This window comes from Phaethon aethereus, assembly GCF_964289735.1.
Source record: "Phaethon aethereus genome assembly, chromosome: 3".
Lineage (NCBI taxonomy): Eukaryota > Metazoa > Chordata > Aves > Phaethontiformes > Phaethontidae > Phaethon > Phaethon aethereus.
The window spans coordinates 66,045,314-66,057,614 of NC_138576.1; the positions used below are offsets into that span (position 1 = coordinate 66,045,314).

General features: G+C 39.9%; 1 protein-coding gene across 1 annotated transcript in view; it reads right to left on the reverse strand.

Annotated features, from left to right (window-relative positions):
• Positions 1 to 834: 834 nt before the first annotated feature.
• Positions 835 to 12,301, reverse strand: part of MAP7 (microtubule associated protein 7) — a gene marked incomplete at its 3' end in the record, with an annotated part of 112,246 nt that continues 100,779 nt past the window's right edge. The window contains exons 12-17 of the mRNA XM_081998393.1: positions 11,893 to 12,088; positions 10,279 to 10,380; positions 9,940 to 9,990; positions 9,793 to 9,850; positions 7,218 to 7,356; positions 835 to 1,084 (exon numbers count right to left, since the gene is read on the reverse strand). Of these exons, the coding sequence (XP_081854519.1) occupies positions 835 to 1,084; positions 7,218 to 7,356; positions 9,793 to 9,850; positions 9,940 to 9,990; positions 10,279 to 10,380; positions 11,893 to 12,088 (796 nt within the window). The remainder of the gene's footprint in view (positions 1,085 to 7,217; positions 7,357 to 9,792; positions 9,851 to 9,939; positions 9,991 to 10,278; positions 10,381 to 11,892; positions 12,089 to 12,301) is intronic.

The following is a 12,301-nucleotide window of genomic DNA, read 5'->3' on the forward strand; positions in this document are numbered from 1 at the left end:
TTCCCATCACTTCTTCTGCTGGTTTTACTAAAGTCCTTCCAAAAAAAGATATTCAAGAAATCTTTAAAAAACTGGAGAGAAAAAAACCCCCACACTCCTTCATAGCATGGAAGAAACTCCACAGACTGCAGAGATGCTCATAATCACCTTTGGTTCTTCAGAAGAAACAATCAGATCACTTCTACAACAGAAGGTATCAAAAATGACAGGTCAGCAAAGAGTGACAATGCTTACTTCAAAATGCTATGCATTTATGCAATTATTTTATTGTAAGATGATTATCCTTACATTTGCTAGCCACAGAAAAAGAAAATGGTAGTCCAATTTAATTTGCTAAGTTAGTATTGGTTTACCTAACATCCTTTAAAAGCTGTGATGCAATTCAGAAAAATCTAGCGTGCTGCAAACCATCCCTCAATATTAATGTCAGCAAGAACTCAATGAGGGAAGTACATCCAGAATTCTACACAGAAGGTAGGTACCAGCCCCCCTTCCGCATGTGCCTATCAGATGTTGCGCTTGCAGAACTGGAACGCAACTGCTGATCGTGAGCTGGGAGCAGCAGTTGTCACTGTTGCTGTTTGAAAGCACAGGACAAACATTCTCAAGCAACTTCAAGTGGCAGAAAGTGCAGTGTAACTGGGAACCCGCCTCAAAAGGCAAGGCTTCACTGTAACTTGCACAGCATCTGTACGCACGCGGCATGCACAGCTTTACGAAGAGGCGATACGCTCCTTTCCCCAAATGACATGGGGGTTAAAAACCACATAAATTCATCAACTTACATCAGTTAAGAGCTCTAGGTCCTCTGTCAATTACAACACTTTACAAGAGTTAATGAACCAAGGCAAACCTACCTGCTGTTTGATGTGTTTGAACACTATCTACCTGAGGCAAAAGAGTCCCCTTATCTTCAAAGGCTAGAATTGGATTCAAGGGAATTTCAGGACTATTGCTTCCGTCATTGTTCATGGCATCCAGCCGGGATGGTTTAGAACCAAGAGGCAGGTTTATGATCTCTTCAAAGTTATCATTCTGCATAGACATTCCGTTTTCGTTTGCATTTTTCTCTGGATTGAGATTGCTGAAAGAGAAACATAGGTATTTCATCATATACTTCATCTAGAACAGAAATATAGTCCTCCTCAAAGCAATGTTACAAATGGAAAAGTCTGCATTCATCCAGAGCATTCTTTTAGCCAGTAAAAACAAAACTATGCTTCTACCACAGTAGAAAAACTGGGTTTGCAGCCAGGTACCAGAGATGCCTCCTCAAACACACAGGACAGTTGTTACCTGTGGCTACACGATACCCAGAACTACACAGGGCTTTACAGACACTGTGGTTCCGAGAAGCAACTGCGAGGGGAAGCGGCAAGAAAACCCCTGCAGCACTGCCATTGCTATCTTGAGCCACACATGCGATGCAATTCACAGCCTTTAACATCTTTTTCAGCCTTCATAACCTTTGCCAGACCCTTCCTCTTACTACAAATCCATGTAATTGCCCTTCGATAAGGTCATTGTCATTTTTGTTACTCCTTGGATCACCTCCTGCCTCCAGTTTTGGAGCAGCCTCTTCTCCCTGCCACTCATGCCGAGAAAACACTCTCTTACCTGTGCAGTTTTCAGTCCCTCCTCCTCTACAGCTTCTCGGGGCTTATTTCCAAGGCACTATCCAACTCTGCACTCCTGCCACTGATCACACCCAAGCCACAAGAAATGCCTCCCAGCACCCCTCATGTCCATCTGCACTTTCTTTTTCCATCTTCCACGTGACAGAGATGTCTTACGAGCAGGTTCTTGTCCGTCTCCCCCAGTCAGGAGCTGTACAAGCACAGCCACCATCTCCAGTTACACATACTCTCTGGAGAAGGCACATGATCACGTCTCACCATCTCACCCCTCCCCTCCCAACCCTTTGACGAGGCACCATATTGCCAAATCCTGCTGTCTTTGCTACCTTGCCAGAGGGGAGAAACTAAGGTGCTACTTTAGTGCACAGGATGACAGTCATAGGACCATAAGCTCCCCGAGAAAGAGCAAGTACTCAACTGACACTCAAAAATCATGTGATCTTCCACAGGTGCTTCTTAAGGCCCTCAACAGTTAGACCTTGACAATCTTGGGTACCTATTCCAACCACATCACAACTGTTCAGGTTGTTTGGCAATCCTTCAGCCACAAAGGCTCAGATGCAATTTTCCTAGATTTAAACTAGGCTATCAATTTCTGCAGGCCATTTCAAAGCAGGCGGCTTGGTTTCACAGGCTAATTTTCTCCTGACAGTATATTTACCAGTCTTTTAAAAAAACCCCAACCTGCTTGTAACTGGCATATGGCTTATTTCAATTTACTGACTTCTTTAGGTGTCCAACTTTTCACAAACAATTACAGAATTGTTTTACAGTACTTCCCAAAAGACAGAAAATAATTATTGCTCTTTTGAAAGGAGCAACACTTTATCCAAAGCCCAGATTTCCCGTGAGAACGACATGTTGGTTTTCATATCAAGCCTTTCCCAGTTTTTCAAACTACCACCAGTTCTTTTTCAGAAAGGCATTCCCCTTTTTTTCATCTGTGAAATTTGCTCAGCATATCCAAAGTGAAAAGTATGTTTCACTACACTGAGTTTGAAAGCAGACACAGATATCCCGACAGCTGCCTTGGGAGAGGTCACAAGTCACATCACCCTTTTGTGCCAGAGATCCACAATCTGTAGGATGAGAAGCAGAATCTCTGAAATGCTTTAGGACTAATAAAACCTGCTCTATAATGTAGTTATTCAGTTATTATTCACTATAAAGGTATCCTCATACTTATTTCATCCTCATCTACTGTCAATAACCTTACCAGAGCTAGGATAACACAGCAAGTTTGATGGATGGGCAAAGAAAGAGGGTTGGGAGAAAGCAACTGCTCACTCATAAATTAAATAGCATAGTACTTCAACAAGCATTGGTACAACAAAGACGACTCTTGCTTCTACAAACAGATTTTAATGATCAGCTGATTTCATAGATAAATAGTTCTTCCTATTTATTTGTCATCGCATTGCCAGCACTACATACTGAGAGCAGGATTCACAGACTTGAAAGATGTCTTTTCATTCAGGGGAGTCTATACAACCACAAAGGGGGTACAGAAGCAACAACAGTAACTATGAATTTCTGTATTTTATGCTATAAAATCTTCTAATATTTTATACTATTTGCTCCACCAGATTACTAGGGGAGCAAGTTTAGAAGAAACAAAGGGAAAAACAGAACTGTGGAATTAATCCCACTAGACATCTTAGAGGCCATAAGCTCAAAAGGAGATTAGACAAATTCCTAGGAGATTGGTATACCCTCCAGCTGCAGGTAATTAGCAGCTTAGGGACTGCTTGAGCCTATGGTTGCATTTGGATCACACTGCTTAGTAACCCTTCATTGACCAGAGGATCTCCTGGTACTTACCTTTTTTTTTTTCCTTTACACTCTCTCCCTAAGTGACTGCTACAGGGCATTAAAGCAAATAACACACAAAAGTAATGGATTTTTGACCTGGTACAGCTGTTCTTACTGTCTTAAGTTACATTCTTAGTGACGTCTCAGTGTCCAGCACAACACTCGCAATACCCATTTCAGGGATACAACGTTGCAGGTATGTTTCTAAGAACTGGATAATTTTGGCATTGTAACACATTCCATAAGTATGCTTGTAGCAAGACACCTACATAATTTAAAAAAAAATGGTTGCCCAAGATTCAGAGTGCATTTCCAAACAAAACAGTCTTGCAAGCATCTGAAGGACAGCTTCATGGAAGCTAAAAAAAAGCATCTGTGCAGCTTCCCATTTTGAACTGGTCACGTCAATATTAACAAGATAGACTACAGGAAGTTGAGAGAAAAGCAGACAATTTAATTAAAGGAACTGGAAGATCCACAAAGTTAAAAACTACCAACAATTACATCTGATGTAGACAGTTTTAACCAAAGCTCTGTGCAGACATAATCTATATGTAAAGAATTTGAAGAGAGTAAAGAAGAAAGAAAAAAGACCAGAATTTAGTATGTCTGTCTTCCTGATCAGCCATCTGAAATCAACACTGAATAAGAAAAAAAACCACCTGATTTTCAGGCTTTCGGAATGTGCTGAAATATTTCCACATCTGCTATTCCTGATCTGAAAGACAATGTCAGTCATCTCATTTATAGACATGATTTTTGCAGACATGTCACAGATAGACATTAACAGCAAAATGAACCCCAGACTTTCGCATGATTTAAATGAAGCAGTGTTTATTTTTAATCCACTGAGGCAACAGCACTGAAATCAGCCAGCAGTGAGGAGCTGGAGGCCTAAAAAAGGGAAGGTAGTGCTAAAGCAAATTTCAAGTGTGCTATCCTACAGACTAAGCAATGAACACTATGTAATAATTTGAACTCAGTAACATCCTTTTCCAGGGCCAAGATATTGAGGCAGTCACCTTGTCTAAATGTATATTTCTAAAAACTGGTTATCTAATCTACCCAGACCCAGCTCCCTTTGTGCAGGATGGAGCAACACAGAGGAGGTGAACTGCTCTCACTGAGGCCCACCGCAGGCATTTATAGAAAGCAACTCAGGAAAAAAAATGGAGTGACAGGATAAGTATTATAAGGAAAAGATTGTTAATGTAAACCACTGTACTGAAATAACTTTCTGAGAAGCAGCAACAGGATCTAACTTGGGCAAAGAATAAGCCAAAATTTGCAAGTGGGAGATAGATTAGGTAGCTGTACTGGTTATCCAACTCCAACTTCTATCACTGTTTCTTCCTGGATTCTACTGTTCAGTAAAGCAAAAAAAAAAAAAAAAAATCAGAATCTGGGAAAAAATCTTGTTGGAATCTTTTATAATTTACAGAAAGTTTGAAAAAACTTTAATATTATATCTTATTGTCAAATGATTGTTTCAAATTCATTTTTTGATTTGTTGGGAAAACAACCCCACCAAAACCCAGAGCCTAGCCAGAAGTTAACATGCTGTTAGTAGTACTGTAGCATCCATGAAATACCAGTTTTCTTAGTAATTCTAGGTATTTTACTAACTGGAAAATTGCTCCATGAAAAATGGACCATGGTACGCTCCATTTTAAAAATGTATTTAGTGTTGCCCTTTCCATTGTACTACACCCATATGAGAAATGTCTTCATTTAAGTTAAGTTATGAGGCTTCTCACCACAGACTTACAGGTCAGATACAAGGTCACTCCTTGCCTGCTTACCCCCACCCCCCAAAAAATTCACTATTCTTCATTAGCATTCAAGCATTAAATTGTTTAACCAAATTTACTTATGGAGAAGATACTCGGAGCAAGCGTAGATGGCAAAATCAAAACACTTGCAGCATCGTTTAAAACTACATACCACAGAAGTCATATTTGTGTTCAGACACGTCATTTTAACTCAGACAACTAAGATGGTAAAAGAGCTCAATTCACAAGCTAGTATTGTCTGCTTTTTTCTTTCATGATGCAAAGTGAGGAAGCTTTAAGCCTAAGGAAAAGTGATTGTTGTTCATTTGTTTAAAACACAGGTAGGAATACCGATACTTGTGGCACATGTGCCACAAGTCCCACAGGCAAAGCCTTTTTAAGTTCTGGTCAGAAATCTGAGCTATCTTGTCCTTAAAACATCCTCAAGTCTTTTCCAGACAAAAGCCAAATCTTTCTTGGGGCTGGAGTGAGGTTCTCACACAAGAGACCATCTCCACACGTTGCTATTGTGTGTGCTGCAGTATCAGGTACATCTAGATGCCAGACAACCATGGCACATGAGATGCAGTAGCAGTGCTGTTGGCACCTGTGGCTTTTACCATGTGATAAAATTTGTGCTGCTATCTACTCCTTACAATGGTTTTTCAGACTGCCTGGGCTAAGCTTACATGGGGATGCTCCTAAGCGCTTCAGCCTTTGCCTTCCCAGTCACTGTGGATGTACCTCTATAAAGTAGAGTCACTCCACACCCAAATCGGGCATACCAGCTTCCCCTTCCACAGCCTTATACATACTTCCTACTTTTGTTGATGTTCTTCGATCTCATTTATTCATTCTTCGCTTTGGCCATTCTGAGGTTCCTTCCACACGGATTATAATGCTACATGACAGCATTCATCAGCATCGCATGTTTTATATCACAAACATCAAGGTGCATATAAGGCTGGCAGTGATTAACATTTAATAGCTGCCCAAGACAATTATGAGGCAGCTCCATGCAGCTCATCCAATGCGGCTCAGTGCCACTGACAGAACTTCTCTCAGCAGGAGCACCCTTGTCATCACGACAGCAGGCTAAGATCCCCCAGGCATACGGAGGGACAGAGAGGGGGCAAATTCCTCCTTCAATTAGTGCCAATCACACCCTGAAGCATACAGCCCATTACAGACTGCGTGATGGCTTCCCACATTCAAGTTTTTCCATGCATATTCTGGCACTGCCTGCATAAAACATGAAAGGACTAAGGGATTATTTGGCTTTCTGCCTTACTGAAGTTGAAATAACTGACAGCTCATGCTTATGGAACAGATTTCACTTGGTTCAACACCGAGGTTTCAAGCATTTCAACAATTTCTCAAAGCCCAAGTGATTTGCTTCATGGCTAGAGAGCTCCCAACATTAAATATCTGCCTCCCCAAATTCTCCTTATAGAGGACAAAGGTTTGTTGCTTTTTTTTTTTTTACATGCAAAGCCAAAATGAGTAATTCTGTATCTCACATGAGGGATTTTTGCTTAATAAGCAAAACTTGCTAAGACTTCAAGCAGGTCAGAAATTGAAACATCTAGGCTGAAAACAGTGTTCATTATTCCAATCAAGACAACTAGCACTGCAAATCCAGAGTGGTTTTTATGAAGCTTAGTTTATGGAAAGGAACAGAAAAAATTTGCCTGTTCCATTAAGTTTCAATCTATGTAATAATTGCTGGCAAACACCGCATTGTTCCAAACACTCTAAAGAACATGCGATATTTTTACAAAATTCTTCCCTAGCAGTTGGCAAAAATGGGTTACTGCTAAGTGAAAGATGATAAAGTTCTTCTCTGAACACAGGAAAATATAAAAACAAACAGGAAACAAGGCAGATTGAACAGCTGTGTCTCATTTAGTTAATGGATACATGGATCTGAAAATAATTTATTACTCTAGTAGCCCTCATCCTCTGAACACCCTCCAATACTTAGCAGTGTTCTTACCCATCCAGGTTTACAGGGGGTTGATGTGAAACAATCACACACGTGGAGGTGACGGGTTTCCCGTTGTGTGGAGATTGCGTTGCATGCTGAAGCTGAGGTCCTCCTGTAGGTTCTAAGGGAGATGCAGGACTGGTTATGACTAGAAGACAGTTTTTTCTAAAACCAAGCAACATTATCTACCTGCAGATTAGGATAAAACATTTCCTACAAAAGACAGCACAGTCAAGGCAAGCTACAGTTTAAAAAAAAAAAAAAAGAGTTCCCACACCCCTCCCTCCCCCAGCCCCACATCCTTTGCCAAGTTTTTAGGCACACAAGCCCTGTTTCAGGTCCCAAGTAAATCCCACAGATTTCAAAGCTATAGCTTTATGGACAAGAATAACCATTTTACAATGGTATACACAATTCCAACACACAAGCCAGTGGTCAAAACAGGTCTGTAACTGACAAAATACTATGCTGGCTCTTTTCAAGCAGCAATAGAGAATAGAATAGGAGAACACTGGGACATCAGTTCTACACACCGGTATTTTTTGGTTCCTGGGTTGATTACTGACTGTAACCCAAAAAGGAAATCAAGAGGAAAAGAATCTCATGGGAAGGACATTTCTTTCAACACGTACCAAATCACTACTATAAAATGCTGTAGAGTGCAACAAAAAATTAAGAGTATCCTTATGCCTCATCCAAAGACTATGAGATAGATGTTATTGGCTTGGCTCAGCTACAGCCTTCTGCATTGTACCTAATCACACTAATTCATACAGAGCTCAGTAAAAGGAAGCAATTGCACCCCACCCACACTAGCATCTGTTACAATAATCACAAGGATAATTTAGTACTCATAGGCTTGGACACATTTCTCTGTTACCCAAAACCTCATCTGAGGGTACCCTCCTTCAGCTGCTCTTGGTTTGCTATGCTCTAAATGCTTGGGATGAAGTCTTTGATACCAAATGACTTAGTCTGATCTGCAAGTTTTTACATGAAGGTGTTAGCAATCCAGGTTTCTGTGCTTCTACAAGTAAAACAAGAGCAAAATACACTGGTTTTAACATTTAAAAGATAAAAACAGAAGAAAGTTGTTCTGCTTTGGAAAGGCAGAGTTATCTCCTGTTTTGAAGCAGAGGCCAAACAAATAACAAAAAGGTGACAAATTTTGTTTCATTGTGATTTGGCCATGCCCACAAAAGCCTCCTCATATTTTGCCAAACAGTAAAATTGGAAGAAAAAACCCCCACCATTTGTGTATAGTCAGAAGTCTTTTAGAGCATAACATGTGAAGTCAGATTTGTCTGAAATATGTCCGTGAAGTCATACCTTTAACTCAACAGCATATCTAGTTAAAGCAAAGTCAAATAGTAGAGCAGCCCTGAAGGTGAGGGCAGTTTTCTCTTTATCCAATCTCTCAAGGGCTCCAGCATTTCCTTGGGCCTGGGGAAATGGAGGTCTAAATTCTCCTATGCTTTAGAAAACTGACTACTTTTCTTCCACCTTGGGCAGGAAAGCACTAGCCACAGGTTATAAAGCCATTTATAGTTTCAAGAATTAAGTGGTTTATAGCACCTTCAACAGTGCCTGCAGCAAAAGATGGCACCCCAGATGCATTCTGTATTAGCAGTTCCCAAACTTTTTTTCCCCCTAAGATAGTATGTAAACAAGTAACTTTCAAGCACATAATGAAACCTTCAAGAAAAGGTTTCCTAGCAGTACTAATTATAGCATTCACTTTAAACATAAAAAAAGCAGTACACACAGCCAGTGCTGTTACTTGTTCTCCACATTACTCAACTCAAAACACAAAAGAAAACTAAAGATTAATGTAATTTAATATGTTATGCTACAATAGGATAAGCCATTTGATAGCTTGACTTCAGTATCTTTATATACTGCTAATTCATACTCAGTGATTGTGGAATATAGGCTACATTTTGCTTCCTTCATTGTAAGTATTAAAATGTTATATAAAACTTTACCTAAAATGATGAGGAGGGGGGAAAAAAAAAAGATAGAGGAAACAGAATAGAAGGGAAGACAAAGTGTGGGTGTGACAGGGAGACTCAGCTTTTGTAGGAGCTGAATTTTGAAACAAATAGAAATTATGACCAAGTGAGTAAGGGAGCAGGTGTGGAAGAGAGAAATCAGAGGGACATGTTTGGATAATGAACAGTTTGCTTTGATGATTAAGGTGAAATAACCCTTTAAGAAAATGGAATAAATCTGCAACAACCACATCTGTAATACTATGCAAAAGAAACTATAGAATCAGCTTCTTTTGTGATCAGAATCAAAAGAGAATGTTTCTTTTCACTTTACAAATAATTAAACTTGGTGAGCAACCCCCTCTCCTTAAACACCAATGTGACAAAGTTGCTAAAAACAGCTGATTCATTTAGTAATGGCTAACTACCTATATGGAAAGGCTAAATAATGTTTGCTAAAACTTCAGTTATACCCCTCTCATGGTTTTCTTTAACACAATTAGCATGCAAAGTTTCAGAACTGCATCTCAATTCATCATGCTCAGTAGATGTTTATTCACTGATTGTGCGCAGGGCACAGTTAAACACAATACCTGCTTCTCCAGTAACGTTTGCCTTTGATATATGTCCATTTTGCTGGTCGCTAGGTTTCTACAAAGGAAGCACAGTTTTGCAAATTAAAAATGGCACTAAAGAAGTGAAACATGCCCTATATTTACACATTATGTAGCAGCACTGACCTTATCTACAGCTTCTACACGCCTAGTTCTCTTCATGATCTCCTCAAGCCTCTACAATGAGATATAAAGGGGTAAAATAATTTTGCTGGCATTAATTTAAAAACATCTCTCCCAAACCACAACTGCCTGTCATTTATCACTTGCATTTGTTTATTGCAAAAAGATGAATTATTTTATTACTGTTGGCAATATTCCCTTCACTTTCACATCAGGCTACGCAGATGAGGACAGCGGCTTTTCTGAGGGCACATTTATATCTTGGATAACTTTCTACAGCTGAGGTGGAAGCAAACTGCTAAGGCAAAGTGAATTGCAGTTTCTCTGCATGTACTGAGTTACCTTCTTCCTTTCCAGGCGCTCTTGCTCTTCTCTTTGGAAATGCTTTTCACGTTCTAATCGAATTCGTTCTGCCTCTTCCCGTAGACGAGCTTCCTCTTCTTTCTGAGTTGATGGTAGAAGAAAAAGTGAGAAATAATTTAGTACTTAAGGACAGATTTACACTGATGTCTGCTTAGCTATGCATATCTAACACCCTGAAAAGACACTTTTGGTGTTTACAAGTCACCAACAATCTTTTCAGACTGACTTGCACATTTCTTGATTAATCTCCATGTTTTGCGTAACATTAAGAGATACATAACTCAACAATGGGCATCATATTTGGTTCTGTGCCTTGTCTGGGGCATGCGCATGAAAGCACACCAGATGACAAATGAGGAATACATGTCCTAACCTTCAGCATTAAAACAGCAGCCAGGACAGTATTCAAGACAGTCATGTTTTGAGTGGTGGATTTTTTTTCTTTTCTTTTTTTTTTTTTTTTTAAGTCAAACAAAAGCAGTAGACTATTTTATTTGGCCAGAGTCGTCACTTAATGAGACCAGGGACAAACAGCCACTGGTACATTTCCACAAGCTTTCCATTCCTGCTTTTTTGATTAAATGTAAAACTTGTCTGGAATGCACTTGTAGACAGGCCTTGCTCCCTGACAGTGACACTACTACAACAGTTCCTTTGCTAAGGCTGTAACATCCAAAAAAACTTGGCCATGTGTTATCTGAGTGCTAAACTGGGAACATACCTCAGTTTAGCATTTCAAAGAAAGCAGCATACGTCTTCTAGAAAAGAAAACTGCAGTTTCTAAGCTGTATTAGCTAACACAATCCCTTAAACATTTATTTTCCAGAAGCACACATGTAATGTTTATGAGGCAGACTGAAGTGCTGAATTTTGGGGGTGAGAAAGCACATGCACAAAGTAAGAGCATGTGTGAGAAGAATCCTATCCAAAATGCTTCCCACAGCCTTGCCTGAAGCCAGTAAACCAACATCATGCCCATCAAAAATGAGAACACTTGAAAAAATTGTATTTTGATTTATTTACTCTGATGTCTCTTGAGGAGCTGCTCTGATTTCAGGAAGACTGCATCAGGCAAAGGTTCTCCTTGGCTTGATTAAAGTGATCAAAACCTATCACTTCCCACTAGCCCCACACAAAAGCAATATTGGGAATAGGATTAGAACTCAACAGTGCTATGTCTCCAACACTCTGAATAGTTAGTTATCTTAGCATTTAGACCTTCTATAACTGTGGGGACAAAGTTCTCTGGTATAACACCATTTATTAAAATCTCCCAATACAGCTCTACTGATTTTTCCATCACAATTTGTCAGGAACAGGAAAGGATTTGTTCTAAATAAACAAACTCTACAGGAGAGAAAAAAAAAAAACAACTAAGTGAAACTCAACTCCCTACCATATGTTTTTGTCAAGAAGAAATATCTTTACTCTTTGAACCACTGTATGGAATGAACTCTACCACAACCCTATTCACTTTATATATAGCACTTAAATTTTAGATATTCTTCTGATCTAGGTACTGCATAAGAAGTGTTGCTTCATTCACTTTGCTTCCAATCAGACTGGCACAGAAATTCCAGGAGGGGAGCATACTTGTTTCTGAATGCGCTCCATCTCTTCTTTCTCCTTCTGTTCTTTCTCTTCTGCCTGTCGGCGCAGCCGTTCCTCCTTTTCCCGCTCCTCCTCTGCATCCTTTTGTTGTTTTTCCGCTTCCTGCCTGCGAGCTTCTTCCTCTTCTCGGCGAGCTCTTTCTTCAGCTATCCTCTGTGACAGCTCCTCCTTCTTTTGCCTGCAATCATGAAACAAGCATAAGAAAAATCAGTATAAAAAGGAGGGGAAAAACCCCAGACCACCAGATTCCTGACCCAAGACACCAGCACTACAGAACATATGGATAAAGGTTGCACTACTCTCATTCATAAGAGCATCAAAACACCTGAACTAGGTCAAGCCAAGTTGCCCATTCTGTTTCCAGCAGGGGCCAATGGTGAAGCTCTGTAGA